The sequence below is a fragment of the Lathyrus oleraceus genome, chromosome 1 (genome assembly GCF_024323335.1).
Source record: "Lathyrus oleraceus cultivar Zhongwan6 chromosome 1, CAAS_Psat_ZW6_1.0, whole genome shotgun sequence".
In the NCBI taxonomy this organism is placed as follows: Eukaryota; Viridiplantae; Streptophyta; class Magnoliopsida; order Fabales; family Fabaceae; genus Lathyrus; species Lathyrus oleraceus.
Window position 1 is genome coordinate 225,677 of NC_066579.1, and position 14,598 is coordinate 240,274.

The window sequence follows — 14,598 nt, forward strand, 5'->3', positions numbered from 1 at the left end:
AATTAAAATACTATAATATACGCCGCTCAATGGTCTAAAAAATGAACATAAATATGTTAATAGGTCTGACGCATGTGTTGAAGCGAATAGTTATTGTATTTATTATTGCATTTTCCTTAGTAGCCAAACTAACTATTACGTTAATTCTCCTCTCCATTTTTTTGTTCAAAGAGATTGTTCCATCATCCGTTGCTCCATTTCTTGAATGGTGATTAATTTGTTTGAAGAAGTATACATGCATATATCTTTGGATCGGTGAACATGGTTTGTAAACTAAAAAAATAATCTTGTATGATCTTTCAAGTTATAGATTCAAGCAATCCATAGATGATATATGACCTCTTTCTTTAAACTATGGGATAGAGTTCTACCTTGTTTGTTTATGTATATAAATCCGACTTTTTTCTTAAAATACCCCAAACCTGAAATTAATATCCCATAATATTCCAGTTTGAATTTTTTTTTCTCAATCTACCCCCTTTTCTTTATTGGGCTCGTCCATTCATTGGGCGAGTTTGTGTAGCCCATTTTTGCGCTGGGTAGGCTCAGCCATTCATTGGCCGAGCTAGTGAAGGAAGTAATTTTTTTTATTTTTTATTATTTTAAAAACTATTATATAATTAAATAACTTTATTAAAATTAATATTAAATAGTTTTTTAATTAATTCTATATTTAATTAATATAATTGATTTTTTTAAAAATAACAATAATAATTTTATAAAAATATTTAAAATAAAATGTTAATAATAATAGTTTTTTATAATAATAATAGTTTTCTAATATTGTTTTTTTAAAATATTAATAATAAAATGATTTTTTTAAAATATTAATAATAGAAATGATTTTTTTAAATATTAATAATAGAAATGATTTTTTTTAAAGAATTACAATGGAAGAAATACATTTTATTGATATAATGCAAGCAATACATTTTATTTATAGTGATCGCCTGTTCCACATCTTTTGCCAACTTTTTTGCGTTTTCCCTTGCCCAAGTCTTCTTGTCTTTGTCTTGCGGGAGACGGAGATGAGTCGGAAGACAATTCATCATGGACGTCTTGTTGTTGATGTTGTTGTGATGTGTTTGGAGGCATATCCATACCGTCGAGTTCTTGAATGCGAAAAAAAGGCATATTCATTAGATGGTCATCAGTGAGGTCAAAGTTGGGTAGTAAATGTGTGGTTTGTGTGTAGGTGTTGGGTTGGGTGTGTTGGATAGGAGGATAATAGACATCACCAGGATTATATGTGGGAGTGGGATGTGCGAATGTGGTGTTAGATGTTTGGGGTTGAGAATGAGGGTTTGAGTATTCAAAGTTGGGTTGAGGAATTGGAGTGTATTGTATGGGTGGGCGTATGTTGGTTTGTTGTTGATATTGTTGGTTGTAATAGTAGTTTGTTTGAGGGAATGAAGTGTGGGGATTATGGTGTTGGGTTGAGGTGGAATAAATTGTGTGTTGTTGTGTGGTCTGGGTGTGTTGGTAAGTTTGTTGAGCTGAGGATGATGGTTGGTTATGTTGTTGTGGGGGTGATGTTGTTTGTTGGGTTGAAGAAGCTACACGTTGACGGGGATCATTCAAAAATTGTGTCGGAGCAACGTGCATAAAAGGAATTGATAAAAACCAATTCATGTATTCTCTACCCGGCTTAGACTCACCAATTACCGAGTTTCCTTGTAACACCAAATACCTTCTTCTTTTCCATTCTTTTAGCTCTTATTTATTTAAATCTTGCCAATGTGTGTCCCAAGCTTGGACCATAGTCATGTTATGGTGTTCACTTAGACATCTTGGCTGAGACGGTATTTGTTGTTCAAATCCAAATTGGCTGTCATTATAATCAGGCACTGGATATTGTATGTACGGCCTCTAAATTAACTGTTAAAAGAAATATAACTATTAGAATGTATAAAATAAATTTAAATAAGTTGAATATTATAATTAATCATTCTTACATCGTTTTCTACCATGTGTTCTATTGCAACACGGTACCCTCGTAGATGATGACGAGGATTATTTCCATAACTCATACCTCGTTTGCACCATCTTGCATATTAAAAAAAATACCTTAAAGCGACGTATAAATAATTTTGAGAAATATAAATTGCATTTAAATGAAAATCGTTACCTTAATGCATAAGGATGTGATGGAACCTCGTTACTAACCGGGGCTAACAAGGGTATGCGTGTGAATGCCCATACAGTTAGTAATACAACACATCCTCCTATGCTCTTGACTCCTTTATGGGCTGCCTTGCACATATGTTTATAGTGTCGCCAGACAAGCAGAACCCCAACTGTATGTATTACATTTTTCAAGGTCTCCTACTAAAGGTAACCAAGAAGAATGCAACAAATTGTGACTCTTATCTGGCATTAAAAAAGTAGCAATTAAAAGTAAAATATAAATTTTTGCATGAAGAATATTTTTTGCCTCAGTCGGGTTAGGGTTATTTTTCAGTTGTGTTAATACTGCTTCTAACCAAACTATTTTGACAGAAGCCCCATTTTTATCCGAAGTTGTTGGTTCAATGCCCAAATTCTCCATGTAAACATCATTTGTTACGTTTGTTAGGCCATTAACAGCTTTACCATGGATCCGGAGACCGAGTAACATACTCACATCCTCTAGTGTGATAGTACATTCACCTGTTGGTAAATGAAATGTATGTGTCTCCGGTCTCCATCTCTCTAATAATGCAACAATTAGTTTAGAGTCTACTTTTAGACTTGCAATCTTGGCCACATTTACAAAACCGGCTAGTTCCAAATACGGTATTATAACCGCACTTGGTTGAATGTATGTATGCGAATGGATCCGAAACCTACCGTCTTGCTGAAATTAAAATAAAAATGGTAATGAATATTTGATGTGATATTTACATATTGAATTTGTGAAATAGATTTGAAAGAGACTTACGTATTCAACAATGTTTGTCGCCGTTCCACGGTGTGATTCGCCCATCCATAACAAAGACATTTTGGATTTGAAGATAATGAATATTTGTAGAGAGTAAATGTTTGAAGAGAGTAAGTATTTGTGAAATAGAAATTGTAGGAAGATGATGAGAAGGAATTGTAGAGGTAAGGATTATTTATAGTAGTAAAATATAATAAATATATAGGTTAGAATTTTAATGGGTGATTGGATAATTCATGGAATGCATGCAAAATGTTTTGGCAAGGAATCCTGCAAAGAAGAGATTCCCACGCTGATGAGAAATTTCACTGCCCAAAAGCCTGCTTTCAGACTTGTCACTTTGATGGACGAGTTAAGCTTTGGTATGTATGAGCTCGTCCAATGGAATGACGAGATAATTCATTTGTCGTATGGGCTCGTCCAATGGAATGGCGAGTTTATTCTTTTAGGGTTATGGCTCGCCCAATGAATGGACGAGCTAGTACAGCCTAGGGATTACGCTTTCTATCTCTTCCTATTGAATGAATATCTGCATGTGATTTGTATAGGGTTTGGTTTACTATAAATACCATTAACATCTTCATTCATTCTCACCAAACCAAATCTACTACATTTATATCTTTACTTCTTTTCATCAAACAAAATATTCTACATTCATATCTCCTAAATCAAATCAAATATTCCACATCCATGGCTCAAAGAAATTTAATTGTGTCTATCCATTCCAAAGGGTCCCTTTTCACAGATCCAAGTGAGGGATTCTCATTTTGCAATACGAATTTGCATATGTTCAAAATCCACATCAACTCCGACTTCCATCATTTAAAAGACCGTATTGAAAAAAAGTTACAACGTTATGTTGAAGACATCATTTATCGCCATCCATTATTTAATAGAGATGATAATACCGTCTTTTACATAATGACACCCATTGAGACCGACGAAGATGTCAAGTCGATGTTTCAATGTCATGTAACATTATCTCAATTACCCACCATTGAGATATATGTTCGTCTAGTCGAAAATCTTGAAGAACAACCGAGTCACACTGAAAATGTTGAAGAACAACCGACTCACAACGAAAATCTCTGTTATCCAACGCAATCTGTACAGTTAGACGACTATGGAATGAGTCAAGCCATTGACGAAGAACCGACTCAAAATAACGAACCTTTCATACCAAATGAAAAGGTAGACGAGAATAGTGAGGATGATCTTGAGGAGGTTCGATTTGAAGATCTATTTGGTGTTAGCGATGACGATGGCAATGAAGACATATTCGACACATCAATCGTTGCACTAAAAGCGCAACCAATTAGTTTGTACAACCCACCTGTGCACATGCAAAACATAAGTTTGGATGATGCTGAACCAATCTCCGTTTTCGGAAGTTTCATACCAACTCACAATTCTGACAAAATAGAGGAGGGCATCGAGTACGAAAATAAGGAAGAGTGTGTTCTAGCGTTGCAACAATGGCATATAAAACGTAGTCTAGATTTTTCTGTGGTTAAATCTGACAATGTACGTTTTATCATCAAATGTAGAAATTCAACATGCAATTTCAAATGCAGGGTCTCTTTGCGTAAGGGCAACTCAAGGTGAAGAGTTGGTAAGTCTGGTGGGCCTCATACGTGCACAACCACTTCCATGTCACAAGACCATACAAAACTCAGTTCATAAATGATTAGTAAGAGCATAATGGAGCTTGTAAATCGAGACGCTTCTCTTAAGGTGAAGGTTATCATCGCTCATGTTGTTGAGAAATACAGGTATATCATATCCTACAAAAAGGCATGGATTGCAAAGTGTAAGGCAATTGAGTCGCTGTATGGAAATTGGGAGACATCTTACAACGATCTGCCGTAGTGGATACTGGTAATGAAAACATATCTACCAGGTACCATTATAGAATTACATTCCTTACCTTTGATTTCAAATGATGGTTCATACTTGGGTGACCAAAGGATATTTCATCGTCTGTTTTGGGCGTTTCGACCATGTATACGTGGTTTCGCGTATTGTAAACCAATTGTGCAGGTTGATGGAACATGGTTGTATGGCAAGTACAAAGGGACTCTGTTGATGGCTGTGGCACAGGATGGGAACGGGAACATATTTCCGATAGCGTTCGCATTGGTTGAAAGTGAGACAAAGGAAGCTTGGAGTTTCTTTCTTAAGAATTTAAGAATACACGTTACCCCCAAGCAAATCTATGCCTAATATCAGACAGGCATGAATCGATAAAGAGTGCATACAACAATCCGGATAATGGATGACAGTATCCTCCATCATCACACGTCTATTGCATTAGACACATCGCGCAAAACTTCATGCGCGAGATTAAAGACAAGGATCTGCGCAAAATAGTTGTTAACATGGGTTATGCGTTAACAGAGGAAAAATTTAACTACTATCGAGGGGAAATCCGAAGAACAAACAACGATGCTTTATCATGGATAGACAACATCCCTCGGGAGAAGTGGGCAAGGGCATTTGACGGAGGGCAACGCTGGGGTCACATGACAACTAACCTAGCAGAAGCAATGAACTCGATGCTAAAAGAAACCTGAAACCTTCCAATCACTGCATTGGTCAAATCTACGTACTATCGTTTATGATCACTATTTGGTAGAAGAGGCCATAAATGGATAAAAATATTAGCCTCTGGGCAGGTTTTCACTGATAACTGCAACAAGGGGATGGCTGAGGAAGTCATCAAAGCTAACACGCACAACATCATGCAGTTCGATCGAGAGAGATTTTATTTCATGGTCCAAGAGAAGATTAATCATAACGACGGTCGACCAACCGGAAAATTCAGCGTTGATCTGAGGAAACAACATTGTGACTGTGGGAAATTTCAGGCATTTCACTTACCTTGCTCCCATGTAATCGCAGCATGTTCGAGCATACGCCAGGACTACTCCATTCACATTCCAAACGTCTTCAAAATTCTTAACGTCTTCAAAGTCTATAAGGAGAGTTTCCTAGGACTTCCCCATGAGGAGAATTGGCCATAATATGAAGGATTTACTCTTTGCAACGACGACTCTATGAGAAGGAGGAAGAAAGGGCGCCCAAACAGCACCAGGATTAGAACCGAGATGGACGACGTTGAGAAGGAAAAGAAAAGGTGTGGAATTTGCCGTGAAATAGGACACATGCGTAGGAAATGTCCTAATGTTGCAGGACCGTCCCAGCGACCATCCAGATGATTATGTTGTTATTTTAAATATCCGTCCAGATGATTATTTTTTTTATAATTATTAACTACTATGCACGTAATATATATAAACCATTGTGTATTTCTAATGTCTTTTGGGAACAAACAATTATGAAATACATTTGATAATCAAAGGCTTCTGGTTACAAAGTACGACCACATTAACTAAGCAATAACAACAACAACCAACACAAGTGGTAATTAAAAAACTAATCAACAACAACAACCAACACAAGTGGACCTTCAACTCATCTATTAACTTCACCATTATGTGCCGAAAACATACACTGAACATCTTCATCATTTTCTATATGATCCAGGTAATACATGTACGTACCATCGGGGCTTGCATCAGTCAACGTTATATATGGACAACGATACTCTACTTTCCTCACCTTCATACGACGCCCGCCCAACTGTCGAAAGCCAGTGTGGATGGCTGAAATCAGTGTTCTGAAATTCCATTGCGGATCAAGGCAAACACTGATTTTTTCACCTTGTCCATAAAATACAAGACCCCAAACAGACATTCTGACCAAAAGAAAGGATTTTGTGATCTGAGTTACATTTTTACAAGTTCTGCTATTATTTTCACTTCAATACTCGGCCAATCATTGGCCGAGACAGTACAAACACAAAACAATTGCTCGGCCATTGAAATTTTGGAGGGAAACATATCATTCCCAAAAAATTAATGAAATTTTGGAGGGAAACATATCATTTTTATTATTAATATATAAGAAAAAAAATATTTTTATTATTAATATTATAAAAAATAATCATTTTTATTATTAATATTTTAATAAAACAATATTAGAAGACTATTATTTGTATTTTATAAAAATATTATTATTATTTTAAAAATAAATAAATTATATTAATTAAATATAGAATTAATTAGAAAACTATTTAATAATAATTTTAATAAAGTTACTTAATTATATAATAGTTTTTAAAAAAAAAAAAAAAAAAAATTACTTCCTTCACTAGCTCGGCCAATGAATGGCCGAGCCTACCCAGCATAAAATGGGCTTCACAAACTCGCCCAATGAATGAATGAGCCCAATAAAGAAAAGGGGGTAGATTGGGAAAAAAAATTCAACCTGGAGTATTATGGGATATTAATTTCAGGTTTGGGGCATTTTGAGAAAAAAGTCATATAAATCCTAATCCATTCGTTAGTGATTATGAGGGAATCAAAAAGCATAATGTGATAGTGATGGGACAGACACGCTACAACATTCTCTCTCATCCACTTTACAGAATCTACTATTCACTATTTGTTATAAAATAAAACTCATTTGATTTTTTTTTTAAATAATCACATTTTTTCAATTAAAATACTATAATATACGCAGCTCAATGGTCTAAAAAATGAACATAAACGTCACTTATTAACACATGCATCACCAGGGGCGTTAACAGGCCTGACGCATGTGTCGAAGCAAATACAGTTATTGTATTTATTATTGCATTTTCCTTAGTAGCCAAACTAACTATCATTTTTTTTGTTCAAAGAGATTGTTCCATCATCCGTTGCTCCATTTCTTGAATGGTGATTAATTTGTTTGAAGAAGTATACATGCATATATCTTTGGATTGGTGAACATGGTTTGTAAACTAAAAAAATAATCTTGTATGGTCTTTCAAGTTATAGATTCAAGCAATCCATAGATGATATATGACCTCTTTCTTTAAACTATGGGATAGAGTTCTACCTTGTTTGTTTATGTATATAAATGACATCATTATATAGCTAATCATAATCCATTCGTTAGTGATTATGAGAGAAACAAGTATGATGAATCTTACTGTAAAAAAAACCTCAACCTTATGGGTCAATTTACTTTTATCCTTTGAAATTCAATTATTTTATAGGAGTATTATTGTGTTCGCACGCATGCACACACACATTTCATACTACGGTTATTTAATCAATTCATATATTAAAAATACTTATGGGTCATTTCCTTTTTTTAGTCAATTATTTTCCTATACATAGAAGGTTTCTTCTCATTCTATTTCACACCAAATTTTCTACTCTCCTTTTCTCTATTTTCTTTTTCATCACCAAAGTTGTCTTAGTGACAAGGGAATGAAAAAATAATTGTGAGAGTTTCGTTGTATTTGTGTTGTGTTGCATTTGTTCTTGTTTAAGGGTGAGATTCTCTTGAGAAATATATTTCTTTGGTTCTTGAGAGTAGTATGTGAAAATCTATGTTTGATTATTGAGATTAGGCAATTAAAATATTTGATTTTTTAGTGAGCTTAGCTTGTTAAAAGCTCCATTTGATTTGAGGATCAACCTGTGTAAAATCTCTCATTTGTTGTAAGAAGGTTCGTGAGCATATCCTTAAAAGCTCAAGACTTATTATTAATGGAACTCTTGAGGACATGAATAGACAAAGTTGTAGATTGAACTTTTATATGTCTCTAGTGCAATATATCTATAACTCTATCTCTTTACTTCTATCATTTATTTAGTTTTCCTCTCTAATTTCTTCTATCTCTTTAAAACTCATTAACTCAACAATTCTAGAAGCTTTCTTCAAAAACAATCTCTCAATAAAACCTACCTCTCAACTACTACCTCTTCAAGCAATTCCGATTTCTAAAGGGAACATCCTCTAACCACCTCCACTAAAATAATAATAGAATGTGTTGTAAAGATAAGAATCTATTTCAAGATTTACCATAAATTTAATGGATTAGTTTGTCAATTGCATAAAATTGCTAGCCCCTTTCATTTTTATTAGAGATATGAGTTACATGATCTCCTTATCACTCCAATTTCTATTTTTCTCCTTCAAACCACTTCATAATTTCCTTGCCACAGACATTTATGTTTATAACTAGTTGAAATTGTAAGAAACAAAATTGAATCCTTGCTCACTCTTGTGGTAAACCCACAAAAAGGAACTTGTCTTGACCCAATAACTTGATGATACAAAAGCAAAAACATGTGATTACACAAGTGATTATTACTAGTTGGTGCCAAAACCACATAAATTGTTAATCACCATAGTGAAGTGGTGGAAACACTGTGACTTTTAGCACAACCGGATTCTCCTTGATCAGCTCAAACACACAAATATCTCCCTCTGATATATTATTGTCCCTTTTAAACTTAGAAAACCCTCTCGATATTTGCATTTTTCCCCATGATTTGGCATAAACTTCCCACTGCTCTCCATGACAATTTTGCAGCTTCATAGGAACATTTGACTTGAGATACTTTGAAGCAAAATCAGCACTAACATACTGCACAATAAAACAGATATAAATAAATAAATAAATAACTCAACATTTAGTTTAGAGTAAAATCCTCACCGCATTATTTCCCTTATTCATTTTGGAACGAAAATAAGGCTTCTTTGGGTTGAATTCATTCGCACCATCCTCTGATCTCTCCGAATCAGAATTAGACATGATCTTCACCTGTTTACCACCATTCTCATTTTTTTCAACCTTGAATCTTTTCTTTGTGTTTGTTTTGAATGAGTAGGAAATCTCAACAGAAGTTGCATCAAATATAACAACACTAAACTTTGAATTCCCTTCATATTTGAAACTCAAGTAGCAACCATATCCTATACAATAGTATTCTGCAAACTCTTGCCATTTGTTGCAAAAGTAAACCTCGTTACCACATTTCTTGAGTTCCATTTCCCAAACACGACCGTCGGGAACAGTAATTGTAGCAGCATCGTTGAGTTCATTCCCAAATCTTGTTATAAACTCATCTGGAATTCTCTACAAAAATAAAAGTTCATCTACAAAAAATCAATTTTACTTGAGCACATGCAAACATGTCAAAATCAATTTTGCGAAAAAGAGATCATCAAGATGCATGCACACACACAAAAGAGTCAGAAAGCATCTGAAAGAGAGAATTCATATATGATTATTGACATGCATGCATGCATAAAACTACAAAACAAGATATTACCCACACTTCAGTATACACTGTGTGTACATAGAGAGAGGGAGGGAGAGAGACAGAAACATACAATTTGTTTGGAATGAATGGGGGAGGGAAGTATGGCTTTCATAAAATGCTTTGATTCCTTTTCCGGCGACGTTGGCCGGACACACCTTCTCCGGTGAAGCTTCATTGTTGCAAAAAGTGTTGAAACTTTACTTGACATTCTATTTATATATTAATTTAATAAAGATGAATGTTATATAATGTTGGACTCACAATTTGGTTTGAGGATTTATAATTTAGTTAGATAGATATTTTTAATTCAATAGCAGGAATGGCTACCGCCTCTTTTGGATTTGTTTTTGTTTTCAGATCGGAGAGATTTAACTTTGGCCTGTTTTTTTTTTTTTTAAATGATTTTTATAGTGTAAATAATTTTGTGTAAAATATTTTTTTTATAAAAAACTTAATTAAAAATTTAGTTTGAATAATTATTTTTAGAATTTTATTTTATATTTTTATTATATTGTTGAAAAAAAATTAAATATTTTTTTTTAAAATTATTTAATTTTAAAACTATTTCAAATAATTTTTCATAAAAAATTATTTTTGAGATGCAGTATTTTCTTAAAAATTATAATTTTGATTATATTTTATTCTTCAATAATGAATATTTATGTTATAAGATGTTAAAATTAGTTTTTTATATTTTGAAAAATAGGTTTATAAAAATCATTTTTTAAAATATAAAGAAAAAAAATTCATTTTTTTGAAAACTAAAACTCGTTATTTAATTTTGTTTGTATGTTTTTTCTGGTTAGATTTTTGTGGATTGTGCTTTTCTTTTTTAGTGTTTGGGGTTGTTGTTGTAATTCTTTATTTTTTCTTACTTTGCCCATTAATGTCTTCCTTTTTCTTTTAAATATGTTTTTTTTAATTCAATCAATCAATATTATTTAATATCACGTCACTTTTTATTTTATTTTATTTTAAAATAGATTAAATTTTAAATTAATTTTTATTAAAATTTGTAAATTTTGCATGTTATATTTATATTTGTTGAGTATGGTTCATATTGTTGAGATAATTATGGAATTTGAGATAATTATTGGTTGGTTGTTGAGAGTGTAGTCCATATTATTGAAATAATTATAGGTAGAGATAATTGTTTCTTGAGTAAAACTGGGGATTAGATCTTAGATAAATTGAACCCTAGTATTTATATATATGATTTGTAACACTATAATCCAATCAATTCATAAGATAGAAATAAATGGAACAATAGCTAATCTATAGTCGTAAAGGTAGTCATCTTTGGTCAAACTGCATTAACAAAAATCAATCGCGACCATTATCTTTTACTTTCATGTATATTTTATCTCATATAATAGTTGTTGTTTTAACAATTGCTATCAAATGGCAACTAATCCTAGTGTGAAATTTGAAGTAACAAGGTTCAATGGGACAAATAATTTCAAATTATGGCAAATGAGGTTTAAGGATCTGTTAGTTCAGCAAAGTTTACAGAAGGCGTAGCGTGAGATGAAACCAAATGACATGGTGGATATCCATTAGGCAGAGATGAAGGAGAATGATGCATGATTGATTTGTCAGACATACTTCTATCAAGGCAGTATTAGCCAGAGACATGCATTTAGAGCATATGGATGTGAAGAGAACATTTCAACACAACAATCTATATGAGCAACTTACATGGAGGAACCAAAGGGGTTCAGTGTCACTATACATGGCAGACTAATTTTGTAAATTGAAAAGGTCTTTATATAGTTTAAAGTAGTCTCCAAGGCAATGGTACAAGCACTTTGAATCATACAATGCTTAAGATTGGATACATAATGTGTGAGTATGATTGTTTTATTTATGTTAGAAGCCTTGATGATGACTCTTTTTTTTCTGTTATTGTATGTTAATGATATGTTGATTGTTGTTAATCATTTAAATTATGTAAATGAACTAAAATTCATGTTAGGAAAGGAGTTTGACATGAAAGACTTAGGTGATACTAAGAAGATTCTTGGCATGAAATTCACATGGATGTGAGTACTAGAAAATTATGGCTCTCTCGAAAAAGCTACGTTAAAAGGGTGTTAGACAAATTTGGCATAAGTAATTTGAAAGTTGTGAGTACTCCACTGACGAATCAAGTTAAGCTCTCACTGGATCAGTGTTGAAAGATAGATGTAAAAGTTAAGAATATGTCAAAGTCTCTTATGTCAGTGTTGTTGATTGCTTAATGTATGTTATGGTATACACTAGACCATATTTGACACAAGTTGTAAATCAAGTTTGTAAGTTTATGTCCAAACTAGGAAATCATCATTAGGAAGCAGTCAAGTGGATCTTCAAGTAATTGAAGCATACTATGAGTTATGGTATCATGTTTAGCAGTGAACAGGGTGATCCTTTAATTGTAGGATATGTTGATTCTGACTATGCTGGTGATATTGATGATAGATGGTCTATAATATGGTGTGTTTTTACTTTAGTAGGAAATCATCAGTTCAATCCATAGTGGTCATGTCGACAGCTGAAGCAGAGTACATGGCGGCAGGCGAAGCTCCGAAAGCCTTATAATAGGATTGGTGAGAGAATTCGGTGTTGAATAAGGTGGAGTTTAGATATTACTTTAAAAAGTTCATACTTCAGAGAATACAACTGATATGTTGAACAAATCAGTCATCAGTGGCAAGTTCAGACATTTCTTGGACTTGTTATATGTTTCTCAGTGTTAAGTAGGAGGTAGTGTTAAGTAGGAGGTGTACTTCCCCAATTTCTAGGATGAATCGTCATGCAGAAAATCTTCATAGAGGTTTGATATTCTCTAAGGTGAAGATTGTTGAGTGGCTCATATTGTTGAGGTAATTATGGGTTGTTGAGAGTATAACTCATATTATTGAAATAATTATGGATAAAGGGAAATTGGATATTAGGGTTTTAGATAAATGGAACCTAATATATATATATATATATATATATATATATATATATATATATATATATATATATATATATATATATATATATATATTCAATCAACTCATATGACAAAAATAAAGGAAATTATAATTGTGAAGACAAACTTCTAACATTGTTTTATGTTTTGATGAAGTCAAAGTATCAATACCAAATGCATTACCAAAGAAGGAAAAAGTTTCAAAGTTCAAAGGAATCTATGGTGACAAGATTTGGAAATCAAGCAATCATCAAAATGAAATTGGACTTTGATGGATTGATCTTAAGAATAAGGTACAAGTTACAATTGAGATTTGTATATTACCATAATACTCAGAACAATCTTGCATCTCTCATCTCTAAGCATACAAACTTGTTTTGAAATTAATTAACTTAATAGCATATGATTACAAATTGGTTTTTAGATTTTCAAAAATATGTAATCGGTTACATTAATGTGTTAATCGGTTACATGAACAAAAAACTGTATTTTTGAAAAACATAGTAGTTGTAACCGATTAACCAAACCCTCTAACCGGTTATAAACCCGAATTTTAAAAAAAAATATTTTTTCAGATATAACTGTAACTGGTTAGGATAATGTGTTAACCGATTACAACTGAACTAGTGACACTTTCTCATTTTCAATCTAATTCCAACTAACTTAAAACTTCATCTATCAATCATGACAATGATTCATGATATTACACTCTTTTCAAAAGGTATTATTTAAGTATAAATAGCTATGAATTTAGATTTTTAATTACACATCTTTCTAACAATTCAAATTCATGTATTTCTCAATTTTTATCTAAATGCCTTAAACGAAAAACTTAGCAAAACTTCTGCATTAAATTAAAGTGCTCATAATTGATACAAATATAAAATCTTTATTAATTATTCAAAATTATGTATTATTCATCGAGTGGTGTGCTTTCTCTTATTGCTTTCTGTTAAGTATAAAATCTTCATTACTTATTACTTATTACTTATTCATTTCTCATAATTATGTATTATACATTGTGAATTAGTAACCATTACATATAAGTAAAAGTGGTGAGTTGTGTGCTTTCTCTTATTTCTTTCTGTTAAGTATAAAATCTTCATTACTTATTACTTATTCATTTCTCATAAGTATGTATTATACATTGTGAATTAGTAACCATTACCTATAAGTAAAAGTGGTGTGCTTTTGTGAATTAGTAACCATTACCTATAAGTAAAAGTGGTGTGCTTTCTCTTATTGTTGTAAAATCAAAAAATAGTGTGCCATTGTGATTTTGAATATAGACTAGAAAAATGGCTGCAGTAGACTCTAATATACTACCACCTTCCCTTTATAAACTCTTTGAAGGAGGACCATCTAAATCTTAAGTGATGTAAAATTTCAAAGATAAAAAAAATAATTTTTAAAATGGAAAAACTAAGGCACATTTAAACCTTTAATTTTTAAATTAAACAAATTCTAAATTGTTTTTATTTTATTTTAAATCTCAACCTTAAAATGTTTTTAGCCACATGTCTTATATATCTATGATTCTAAATAGAGAAATG

At 32.4% G+C, this 14,598-nt stretch overlaps 1 protein-coding gene across 1 annotated transcript; it reads right to left on the reverse strand.

The window, feature by feature from the left end:
* Positions 1-8,866: 8,866 nt before the first annotated feature.
* On the reverse strand, positions 8,867-10,424 carry LOC127129741 (B3 domain-containing transcription factor VRN1). The gene is made up of 3 exons (XM_051059085.1): positions 10,157-10,424; positions 9,477-9,899; positions 8,867-9,407 (listed from the first exon to the last, which is right to left on the reverse strand). The coding sequence occupies exons 1-3, from the start codon at positions 10,292-10,294 to the stop codon at positions 9,159-9,161; spliced, it is 810 nt and encodes a 269-aa protein (XP_050915042.1). The 5' UTR covers positions 10,295-10,424; the 3' UTR covers positions 8,867-9,158.
* Between the last annotated feature and the right edge of the window lie 4,174 nt (positions 10,425-14,598).